At 42.2% G+C, this 12,911-nt stretch overlaps 1 protein-coding gene across 1 annotated transcript in view; it reads right to left on the bottom strand.

Moving 5' to 3' along the window:
- The window catches only part of LOC119410403 (E3 ubiquitin-protein ligase E3D), a 58,464-nt gene extending 46,280 nt beyond the window's left edge, over positions 1-12,184 (bottom strand). The window contains exons 1-3 of the mRNA XM_037677314.1: positions 12,153-12,184; positions 11,420-11,528; positions 10,756-10,916 (exon numbers count right to left, since the gene is read on the bottom strand). Coding sequence (XP_037533242.1) covers positions 10,756-10,916; positions 11,420-11,528; positions 12,153-12,184 — 302 coding nt within the window. The remainder of the gene's footprint in view (positions 1-10,755; positions 10,917-11,419; positions 11,529-12,152) is intronic.
- Between the last annotated feature and the right edge of the window lie 727 nt (positions 12,185-12,911).

Here is a 12,911-nt window from a genome sequence, read left to right as displayed (position 1 = left end):
CTACCAACGGTAGTTGTGTTCTGGCCAGTTATTCTTTGATATTAGTGAAAACTAATGTGTTTTTCTCTGTGCTTCCTCAGAGTTTGGATCTTGCCGTTTCCTGCCCTGCTTGCGTCCCATATGAACTGTGACTCCTCCTGCCTCTCTACAACTGCTGGATGCCTTCCACCACTTGCCTAATCTACTTGTTTCACTCCGTGCCACTGGATACCATCTGGACAAAATACCTTCTCATTCTGTTTCCTGCTACACACCGTAAGAACAATTCATCAAGATCAATTCTCATCCAACCATAGCCCTTTAAATTACCGCTCTCTCCCCAGGTGTTCCCGTTCCCTCACATTGATGTCTTTTATCACCATCTTGTAAATAAACACTGTAAACTATTATCTGAGTCCTGGTCTCTGTTCAGTTCTGGTCTTTCGCCTGGGTACACCCGCAATCATAACAAGAATGTCCCAGCCAAACCAAGTACCCTTGAAAGACTCCGGATCTGAACAGAGCCAACTCACTCTTCAGGCTATGTTACACAGAGTTGAGAAAAATGAAGCTACACTTGGAACGCTTGTTAAACCTGCAACAGACTAACCAGTCTAATCTCCAGGAACTGGGCAGCATGTTGTTTTCAGTCAAACAAGGGATGACCCAGCTCCTGCCACCTGCTGCAACATCTACACCTGAGGTTAGTCTTCCTATTTCTAATCCTCCCCAATTGACCACCACGGAGCAAAATTTAAAACCGGCGGAACTTTTTTGTGGAAAGCCTGAAATGTGTGGGGGTTTTGTACTTCAGTGTGAATTAACATTTCAGAGAGCGCCCAGTCTTTATTCTTCCGATGCTGCTAAAATCTCCTTTTTTATCACTCAGCTAAAGGGGGACGCATTACGTTGGGCTCATGCTCATTTATCCTCTCACCCTGTCAATACCTTAAGCTTTTCCTCCCTTTTAGAAGAATTCAAGCGCGTGTTCGATCAACCCCTCCAACAAGCAGAAGCAGTAAAACGTCTACTCACCCTTCGACAAGGCAGACGCTCTGTTACGGCTCATGCTCTGGAGTTTAGAATCACCGCCGCCCGAACCAGATGGGGAGAGGTCGCACTCAGAGGTACCTTCCTACACTCTCTCTCCAACTCCATAAGAGACCATCCAGCAGCATTAGAAGAACCACAAAGTTTGGACGAGCTAATTCAGTTAGCCACACGTATCGATAACCAGCTACAAGAACGAAGGTGGGAGAGAAACTACGATTCCCAGAATTCACCTACTTCCGGGTTCCTCTCTACGTCAAAACATCGACCCGTTTTCAATAGAAGAGACTACGTTTCCCAGAGTTCCACTGCTTCCGGGTTTCACTCCATGCTGAGACAACCACCTGCACTAATGCTAGAGTACAAACCCGACTCAGAACCAGAACCAATGCAGTTGGGTCACACTCGCCTCTCTCCAGAAGAGAGACAAAGAAGAATTAACAATAAAGCTTGCATCTATTGTGGTGAACAAGGACATTTTATTGCTCGCTGCCCGCTCTTGGGAAACGGCTCCTCTCACCAATAAGACAGGAGATATTGGTGAAAAACTCTTCTTCTTCTCCTGTCTCTCGCTTAGAACTTAACACCACCATTACTGTTGATAGAGAAAGTAAATCAGTTGTTGCTCTAGTGGACTCTGGGGCTGAGCAAAACCTCATTAGTCAGGACTTGGTTGAACTCCTATCCATCCCCACACAACTTCTCCCCACGCCATTGACGATGGCCAGACTAACGGGTCAAAAGTTCACTTCAGTTTTTAAGAAGACTCTACCAGTACACCTCATGATCTCTGGGAACCATCATGAACACAGTGAGTTTTTATTGTATTCGAATCACCCATTACACAGCTTGTCCTGGGTTTTCCTTGGCTCAGAGATCACAACCCCGTAATTAATTGGAGGGTTAAAAGAATAGAACAATGGAGCCCACACTGTTTAATGAACTGTTTAAGAACTGCTGTTCCTTCCACTATTAAACGTCCTGAGGCACCCGATCCAGTCGATTTGTCTAAGATTCCTACTGTTTACCATGACCTTGCCCCCTGCATTTAGTAAAAAAAAGACCCTGTCATTACCATTGCACCATCCTTATGATTGTGCTATTGATTTACTACCAGGGGCTCCTCTTCCTTCTAGCCGCCTTTACAATTTGTCTGGTCCAGAACGTGACTCTATGAAAGAGTATATCTCCAAATCATTGAACTCGGGAATAATTCGTCGCTCTACCTCTCCTGTTGGAGCAGGATTTTTCTTTGTGGCTAAAAAAGACAAAACCTTACGTCCTTGCATAGACTTTAGAGGATTAAACCATTAAACCATCACTATTAAGAATAAATATCCCTTACCACTAATAGACTCTATCCATGAACAATTGCACTCTGCTAAAATATTTTCCAAATTAGATCTTCATAACGCTTATCACCTCATCCGAATCAAAGAAGGTGATGAGTGGAAGACAGCATTTAAGACACCACTGGGACATTTTGAGTACTTAGTCATGCCATTTGGTCTCACCAATGCCCCTGCAGTTTTTCAAACATTGGTTAATGACATTTTGAGAGACTTTTTGAACATTTTTGTATTTGTGTATCTGGACGACATATTGATATACTCACGGGATGAGGAGCAACACGTTCACCACGTCAGGACTGTCCTACAACGATTATATGAGAACCAACTGTACGTTAAAGCCGAAAAGTGTGAATTTCATGTACAATCTGTCTCCTTTTTGGACGTCATTTTTGAAGGACGACAATACCGCACAGACCCTGAGAAAACGAAGGCAGTGGTGGAATGGCCAACACCTGAGACCAGCAAACAGCTGCAGCGATTTCTGGGCTTCGCTAACTTTTACCGTAGGTTCATCAAGAACTACAGCAGGATCGCTACTCCTCTCACCCAATTGACCTCCACCCTGCGGACTTTTAAGTGGACTCATGAGGCAAAAACAGCTTTTGGTGAGCTAAAAATACTTTTTTCCTCTACCCCTATTCTTTGCCACCCTGATCCTAAGAGACAGTTTATCCTTGAGGTCGATGCTTCTGACACTGGCGTAGGAGCCATTTTGTCTCAGAGATCTCCTGTTGACAACAAAGTGCACCCCTGTGTTCTCTCGACGCCTTTCCTCTGCTGAACAGAATTACGACGTAGGAAACCGTGAGCTCCTTGCTGTCAAGTTGGCCTTGGAGGAGTGGCGACACTGGCTCGAGGGCACAGACACACCATTCCTCATTTGGACTGATCACAAGAACCTCACTTATCTCCACGAGGCCAGGAGATTAAACCCCAGACAGGCTAGATGGTCATTATTTTTTACAAGATTTAACTTTGTATTGACTTTCAGACCCGGCTCTAAAAATGTGAAGCCTGACGCCCTGTCTCGTCAGTTCTCACCACCAGAGGACACCTAACAGGAACCAAACATTCTACCCTCATCCTGTGTGGTTGGTTCGTTGACCTGGTCTATTGAAAAGGACATCTTAGAGGCCCAGAAGTCCGAACCTGACCTTGGGACAGGTCCTGCTGGCACTATGTTTGTACCCACCAGTATCAAGGCTAAGGTACTCAACTGGCTCCACACTCATAAAATTTCTTGTCACCCAAGTGTTGCTCGTATGCTAGCTCTGACTAAGAGACACTTCTGGTGGCCCTCCATGAACGAGGATATAAATAATTATGTAGCTGCTTGCCCCACATGTGCCAGAAGTATAACTGGCAACCAGCCTCCAGCTGGAAAATTGCAGCCACTTCCCACCCCTAGCCGCCCATGGTCCCATATCTCTAGACTTTGTTACTGGGTTGCCCCCCTCTGATGGTAAAACTGTTATTCTCACTATCATTGACAGATTCTCTAAAGCAGCTCATTTCGTTCCATAGCCCCAGCTTCCCTCGGCCTTGGAGACGGCCCAGCTATTGGTCCAACATGTTTCTCGAGTTCACGGCATCCCATCGGACATCGTTTCTGACAGAGAACCCCAATTCATATCACAGGTATGGAAGAAATTATGCAATTCTTTAGGGGCCTCTGTCAGCCTAACATCGGGTTACCACCCGCAGTCCAATGGTCAGGCCGAATGGGCGAATCAGGAATTAGAGGCTGCGCTCAGGTGTGTGGTGGAGGACAACCCCTCCACATGGAGCCAACACCTGGTATGGGTGGAATATGCCCACAACACCCACACATCATCTGCTACTGATTTGTCTCCATTTGAAGCCTCCCATGGTTACACTCCACCATTGTTTCCCAGTCAAGAAGGTGATGTAGCAGTTCCCTCTGTGCAACATCATTTCAGGAGATGTCGTCGGGTCTGGCGCCAAACTAAGCTCGCCCTACTGCACACAGCTGCCAAAAACAAGGAAATTGCAGATCGTCACAGATCTGCGTCTCCATCTTACAAAGTTGGACAAAGGGTCTGGCTGTCGACACAGAACATCCACCTCAAGGACACCCCACGTAAGTTGGCTCCCCGCTTCATTGGTCCCTTTAGCATCACGCGTATCCTGAGTCCCACGGCAGTCAGACTCCAGCTACCCGCATCTATGCGGATTCATCTCACCTTCCACGTGTCTCAACTCAAGCCCGTCGCAGAAAGCCCACTGTGCCCTCCTGACAACCTTCCTCCGCCCCCCAGTCTCATTGACAACCATCCAGCCTTCACGGTCCGCCACATCCTGGACGTTCGGGGGCGGAAGTTCCAGTATTTGGTCGACTGGGAGGGTTCCGGTCTAGAGGAGCGCTCATGGATCCCGAGGTCCTTCATCTTGGACCCCAGCCTCATCACCACGTTCTTCAGGGCACACCCAGAGAAGCGCTTCAGGTCGCCGGGAGGCGACTCTTGAGGGGAGGGTAATGTAAGGATCCTGCCCTGCACCCTGCCTTCCTCTCTCCTCTACACTCCTAATTGGCTCCAGCTGCAGATGATCAACTCAACACCCAGGAGGAGTATAAGAAGATTCAGGAACCACTCTGCAGGCGCTGGGACATTGCCTACCAACGGTAGTTGTGTTCTGGCCAGTTATTCTTTGATATTAGTGGAAACTAATGTGTTTTTCTCTGCGCTTCCTCAGAGTTTGGATCTTGCGGTTTCCTGCCCTGCTTGTGTCCCATATGAACTATGACTCCTCCTGCCGCTCTACAACTGCTGGATGCCTTCCACCACTTGCCTAATCTACTTGTTGTTTCACCCTGTGCCACTGGATATCATCTGGACAAAATACCTTCTCATTCTGTTTCCTGCTACACACCGTAAGAACAATTCATCAAGATTAATTCTCATCCAACCACAGCCCTTTAAATTACCGCTCTCTCCCCAGGTGTTCCCGTTCCCTCACATTGATGTCTTTTATCACCATCTTGTAAATAAACACTGTAAACTATTATCTGAGTCCTGGTCTCTGTTCAGTTCTGGTCTTTCGCCTGGGTACACCCGCAATCATAACAATATTATATCGGTAGGGCAGATAATTTAGGCTGATATAGCAGTTTTGGGACCTATATATAAACAATTTAATCACTTCTAATTTTCACCCCTAAAATGCTGTGACCCAGCTGTAATTGTACAATGTATCCAGTAGAGGGGGTATGAAGACAACTTTCAAGTCATTGATGTTCATTTAAATTTCATTTTCAGCACAGATGAAGCAGGTAGCAATACTGTGTAGCGTATTTTGCTAAACAGAGCACGGTAAGTTTATTTTAACTGATCTGTAAAACAAATCAACAATAAATTATTTTCAAACATCCAACCCACTTGTCATTAGCTACGTGCCTCTCAGGTTAGCAAGGTAACATTTTGATAACCTAGCATAGGCTATTGCCTTGTAAAATTTTATCCAGAACAATAAATCTAATGTAGAGGTTAAATATATCAGTGTTAGTAACTTTATGTTTGTCATTCTCAATAAAATCATTGTTTGTCTGAAATGTTTACTTCTCTGCAAAAAAATAAAACAAATGCTAATGTGGTCAACACTAATCAGACCTTCACCATATATGACTGACCATTTTAAACAATGAACAGGAAGGGCATTTCTTTGTTTAATTTATATATTTTTTAACACACTTGATAACTTTATGGTGAATAGTTTAGGATAGAAAATGTGAATGCACATTAGGAAGACTGTTTTTATGACCAGTGCATCACTTGTAAACATACTGTGGATCTAGGTAAAGCGTGGATCTGATTAGGTTAGCTTCATGGTTGCTAAGAGCTGCGCTAAATAAACAAGCCCCGCTTCAATCGCTGTTTTCTTGGATTCTTGGGGGTAGACAAAGCTCAGAACTTTTCAGCCATTATATCGGTTATCGGCATTGGTGATAGCCATACTTTCCCACATTGGTCAGGCTCTAATTTTAACCACAACTCCTTTAACTTCAAATTAAGTGTTAGGGGGGCACTCGATGTTTAGGTATCAACACTGGAAAATGACATGAAATCAGGTTTAATTATCAGAATATAATGTAACCAAATATAGCAAAGCAGCAATGCCTGAACTTCTAGACAAATTCCTCTATCTTCTGCCACTTAACTGTGGCTGGGTCACAAAAGCAACAGGTCCAGAAGAAAAACCCAAATATCCCCTTTCTAGCTCCTCCTAGAGAATCCCAAGTTGTCTCCAGGCCAGAAAGGACATATAATCCCTCCAGTGATTAAATCTTTATTGACTCATTTTCATGCAAATCTGAGTTACAGCAATCGATATTCAATATCAAATCAATATTTTCACTTATTTTGCACTGCAGTCTGTGTGACGCAACCTTCTACAGCTCATCAGTTCTCATCGTAAGATGATTTTAACCATAAAACTCTGGCGTGAATGATGGCAGGGATATGGATCAATAAAAATACATAATTTTATAATAGTACATTTTACAATTTTCCAAGGTTTAAAGTGCATAAGAATCCAGTGTTTCTACTAGAAATACAGATTAACATCAGGTTGTTTTGGTATCCAAACACAGGTGGGTGCAATTTGAAAGAAGAGCAGCACATGCGGGCATAAAAGCAGCATAATAAATGATCTGCCTCTAATGAAAACACACTATAATTTGCCATAATTGCCATGATCGGCTTCAGTACCAGTACCTTTGATTAGGTCAGAAATTTCAAAGAAAAATAAATGTCAGCATGTAAATCCAAGACTAGCCTTTTGAAATAACGTGTTGAGCTCTAGTGTTTACCATTCACCAGATGTTGAGCAGCAGTTCTTTCATTTAATGTCTTGAGGCTGGGAATGCAGCTTTTGTTTCACGACAATGATCGTGTTCATACGCATCACTCAGCCTTTACGTCACGTCATTCAACTCTGGCCTTCCTGCGCTGACTGAAAAGGCTGCTTTCTCTTCAAGTGTGAGTTTTGTCTCTAATTAGCCTTTCTGTCAGTCAGACGGTGAGGTTGTCAAAATGGTGGTAGCAACAAAACCTCCCTGTTCTGTGTGGCTGTGAGGAGAGAAAATAAGGAGGAGGAGAAAATGCTGAGTCCTGACTCAGATGAAAATAATGAGGGTGGAAGGTTCATTCAGTGTGGTGCTGTTTACAGAACGTGGACAACATGCGAGACACAGCATCGGAGAAGTTAAAACCATCCTAGAGGCTCGTCACCATGCTCCAGACATGATACGCAGGATAAAGGAGGAAACGATAAAAAAGGAATTGTCCTTTATTCCTAAACAAACATGGCTCTAAACTAACTTTTACCATTAGTGGCCTTGCTTCTTTTAAATTTTATGAGTGCTGCTCCAAAATTAGGCAGCTAGCCTGAACTGACTTCACCACAACGTGTTCATGTTTTTTTCATCTTCCCAGCATTTCTTGCAAAAAATTTAAATTATTTATTATTTTTACAGAAACAAATTAAAACTAGAGGGATGACCTTTCCTGTGAGAATGCAGAGTGAATGCTTATTGCTGAATGTTTTTTGCTGAAAGCAGCTGAAAAGGTTTCATCGCTGAGCGGTCGATGAGAGTTCAGTTTGAACATCTGATATTTGCTGAAAGTCAGAGTTTCTTTATTGAAATTGTGTAGACAGGGTCCCAGTTACATCAAAACAAAATGTAAAACCCCCCCCCAAAAAAAAAACATCAACTAAAAATACGCTAAGCACTAATAGCATAAAAACAATACACCAAACAGCAGCATGAACATGAGTCTGTGTGAGCACGAATGAATGAAAGCAGGAAAATAAAAGCAGAAAGCAGCAGAAAAATGACAGGAATGTGTAGGATAAGCTGAAATGCAGCAGAAATAAGCAGAATAAACTCAAATGGGCAAATAGAGGCTCAATAAATTACAAAAAAAAATATCTGAATTTAGCACTAAAAAGCAGCTGGAAAAGATAAAATAAGTTGAAATTATCAGAAAGAAGAACAAAAGGCAAAAATTTGCAAAGAAATTGCAGAAAAAAGGGTAATAATTGGCAAATACCTAAAATACAGCTGAAAAGGCTGCATTTGGCAGAAAGACGCTGAAAGGAGCAGAAAAATAGCTGACAAGGCTGAAATAAGCAAAGCATTTGAAAAGAGCTGGAGGAAACTGAAATTAGCACAAAGAAGCTGGAAAACAACAGCTGAAATGATCAGTAACAGGTTTAAACAGCTGAAAGAGTTTATGGAACTGCTTCTCGTACTAAATTTTAACTTCTGCACAAGTGGTTTTTTTTTTCTTCTCTTTATTACAGCCAAAGTAAAACAATTTTGTTGGACGAGATGGGCGACGAAACTCAACAAGAAACATCCAGCTGGGAAATACTGGTAAGTAACTGTTCCAGGTTTAGTTCCTGCCCCCTGAACTGTTATAGTGCCCCTCAGAGGTAAAAGCAGTGCACCACTTTCTGGGCTAATATAAAATTAAAAGTATAGCGATAAAGATATTTTTTTAAAGTATTACTGATTAGAAAGCATTATTTTAAAATGTGATAAATATAGGAATTTAAAAAATCTATTTATAATGGATTTCAATAGTCAATTTTCCCCCAAACTGACTGATCATATAGATTTTGATGTGGCAACCCAATTTTCAATAGGGTCCTTTCTAGAGCCCAACCGATACATCCATCGGTAGGGCCAATATAGGCGTTTGGGGACATATCGATATCTATGATAATTGTCCCATTATGTGCAGATATAAGCACTTTTAATTTTCACCCCAAAAATGCTGAGGAAAAAGCCGTAATTGTACATCCAGCAGAGAGCACATGCAGACTACTTTCAAATCAAGGCCGTTCACTTAAGTTTCACTTTCACATTCAGCACAGATGAAGCAGGGAGCAACTAAAAACTGTGTAGCGTATTTTGCTGAACTGATCATAGTAGGTTTATTTTAAGTGATGTGTAAAATAAATAAAAAATAAAAAATAATAATTTCTCTTCAATCCTCCAACCCATTTGTCATTAGCTACGTGCATCTCAAGTTAGCAAGCTATAGATACCCTAGCATAGGCAATTGCCTTGTAAAACTTTATCCAGAACAATAAATCTAATGTAGAGGTAAATATATATCAATGTTAGTAACTTTATCTTTGTTGTCCTCAATGAAATGCTTTGTCTGAAATCTTTACTTCTCTGTAAAAAAGAATAAAAACTGCTGTTGTCAATGCTAATTAGACCTTCACCATACTTGACTGTTTAAACAATGAACAAGAAGGGTGTTTCTTTGTTTAATTTATATTTTTGTAACACACTCGATAACCTTATAGTGAATATTGGAGGATAGAAAATGTGAACGTACGTTAGGAAGACTTTCAAGACTTCAAGCATTAAAACAGGTTTAAGGTCGTTTTCACACCAGATAGTCCAGTAGACTCGGTTCGGGACCAATATTCATGACCTTTTGTTTACATTTGAGCTGGTGCGTTTGCATTCACACTGCACTGTGCAGTCGAGTCAACCTGTTGAACCAACCAATTCCCCCGCTCGCCTGTGGGGGCGCTGCACCAAGAACTACTGAAAGAAATGACACAAAAACCTCTGAAGACACGTCTTCTTCTTCTTCGGTAAATAAAAACAAAAACGGAGTGACATCAAGTTTTAGCAGTTTTAGGAGTTATATTTTGTCATTTTTCAAAAATGGACTCAGCATGAGCAGAAGATGAGACAGAAGACCATGGAGAATATTGTTTTTCCACACAAGGCAGTTGACGGCTCCATATAAGGTCAGAGAAATGCGTGTTTGTTTGCCCTGCGGAGCGGGGCTCGGTCTGTTTACATTCACACTGCACTCGAACCGCGCTGGAGTTCGCTTCTACTGGACCGAGACCTAGGTTTTAGCCCGGACCAGAGTTCGCCTTTTTGTTCCGTGACAGAGTTCGATGGCGCGTTCACACCTCCCTAAACGAACCGGACTTTCTAGGAAAACGAGCTAGAGTTCGATTAAAGCAGACTAAACAGGGCTGGTGTGAATGCACCCTAAAAGTAGCTGCTTACTTAGATTCTTGGGGTGGACGAAGCTAAAAAATTTCCAGTCAATATATAGATTATTGGCATTAGCCTTCCCCTCCCAATACTGGTATCGGGGATAGCCAAAATTATCAGTCAGACTCTAGTCCTTTCTTTTGTCTAGATGCAGCCACTAACCAAAATGGAACCTCACTTATTTTTTGTTATCCAGCTCACAACACTGACAGACAGATGGAGGGTATTTTCAATCCCCCTCTTTGCTCCACGTCGGGGTCAAAAAAAAAAAAAAAGAGTGATGAAGGAGCTGACAATAATTAAAGCATCCTAACTTACTCTTTCTGCTGGATGCTGGCGTCGGAGCAGGTGATGTAGAGGAGTTTCAGGGCTCTGGTGGCTCTGAGTGACGGGCTGTCCAGATCAGGGGGGGCAACCTCAGCCCTGACATCCTCCTCTGGGACTGAGGCTATGATGGAGTCACTGTTCAGCAGCCAGACCTACAGGAGGAGCAGAAACTTTCACTTCAGCTACACAGAAACGATTAAGAGCAGCAGGAGAATGTGATGAAACAAGGAGATGATAAAACTAAAACTAAAATCTGTTTGTAACATCTATTCTGACTCCAGCTTCTATCATCACTTCTGCATTTTTTCCTTCTTCTTTTTATTAAACGGATCAAAATGGAGCAGATATTTTATCTGCTCCATTTTGATCCAATTTCACACAAGATTGATTTTACTTCTGCTGCCAGCCTGAGCCTCAGTGAGGACTTTTATGTCCTGCTGTTCGCCGACAGCACAGCTGCAATAGTTACGGGAAGTTTTTTGCAGCGTGAATAAACAGACGGTAAAAATCGCGTGACGCTCCCGTTGAAGTTTTAAAAGTCAAATAATCTGCACACAGGTTTGCTCGCAGGCACTGAGGCTCAGATCGAGCTGTAAACAGAGACCTGGGTTGCGTTTGTCTAAACACAACTCAGATTTTCTTTCCTGCTTCTTACCAGTAAGAAGGCTTTTCCATCTGGTGCCTGAAGCGTGAAGTGGAAGGTGCAGAGCGAGGTGGACAGCCCCAGCAGCCTGGAGGAGACCGTCCTCTCCAGGAACCAAGATCTGACCAAAGCAAACAGAAAGCTTCAACTGTGTCCATTTTCCTTTTTGTTTCTGTGTGTGCGCTGAAACCAGTTACTTTTTACTAAACAAATAATAACTAGAGAAACTGCACTTCCTGTGAAAATGTCTATAGATGAATGATCTTTGATAAGAGCTGCTGAAGAAGCTGAAACAAGCTAAACCAGAACAAACGTTGTTTTCAACAGCACAATGGCTGTGGAGAGAGCTGCGTTCATTTTCAGAGATAAACACGACAGAAAAGACGAAACACTTAAAAAAAAAAAAGTGCCCAAATATTAGAAGTCGGAGCAGGAAGGTCCTGAATGAGCCGAACGTTTTGATACTAAGTGGCACAAAAACAACAACAACAAAAGTTAATAAGTTGGAGATATCCATCCAGTTACTACTTTTTGAAAGTATCATTAAAACCCCTCAACTGGTTCATGAGATATTTTGCTAACAGACAAACAGGTCTGACTCCAGGAGTTAATGTTGAAGTTTTAAGGCAGCGTTCTTGTGCACTGAGCAGCGTTTGGAGCATAAGCTGTGAATAACTCTCAGCTACAACCATGTCAACTTTTATCGCAATATCTGCCAAATTAAACAAGTTATAATCATTTTTACGTTTTCTTAGGCCAGTTAGCTGTAGCGGCCATCTTGAATTAATTTGGTCCTGTAAGCTTAACACTTGTAGATGTACGTCCAACGAATATTTCCAGAAAGTTTTACTAAAATCCATCCAGTACTTCACATTATTTATGGGAAAAATTCAAAACAAAGACAAGCTGTAATTTGTTTGCACTCAAAATATGTGTAGTGGATCAACCGCACCAAATATTAGGTTTATAGATGTAAAACTGAGTTACAACCACTCTGTGTTTAAGGTTGATTAGCTTTAGCACCTTCAATTCAACCAATTCCAGATGTTAATCAGCTGTAGACGTACGGCGAACGATTACTTTGAGAGCTTCGTTTAAAATGCATCAAATAGTTATTGACATATTTTGGTATCATCTTTGAATGTTGCTGAATTGTTCAGCTAAAAATTTGGGTAAAAAAAAAAAGAACGAACTTGGTGCTAATCCTGGTTTGATGACAAACTCAAGTCAGATCTGCCAAACATGAACTGACTGGAAAAAAACAATACTTAGAGGAACAACAAAAAAGGTTGAATCATGTCATCTGGACTTCGTTTTTTTTGTTAAAAAGAAACGTTTCGAGGGGCTTCGTCAGTCTGAGGTCTAGCCATCTGGTATTACCCAGAAGCCACCCTGACTCTTGTGTTTCAAGCCTGCCTCAGATACCCCTGAGGTCTGGCCTTTTCACTAATGGTTTCAAAAACACAAAGTTTGTTTTCTCAGTCATCCAGGTATATAACAACAA

Source organism: Nematolebias whitei, chromosome 5, assembly GCF_014905685.2.
Source record: "Nematolebias whitei isolate Nwh7 chromosome 5, NemWhi1, whole genome shotgun sequence".
Lineage (NCBI taxonomy): Eukaryota > Metazoa > Chordata > Actinopteri > Cyprinodontiformes > Rivulidae > Nematolebias > Nematolebias whitei.
The sequence above is the reverse complement of the archived record's forward strand: the minus strand, read 5'-3'. Positions and strand labels throughout refer to the sequence as shown.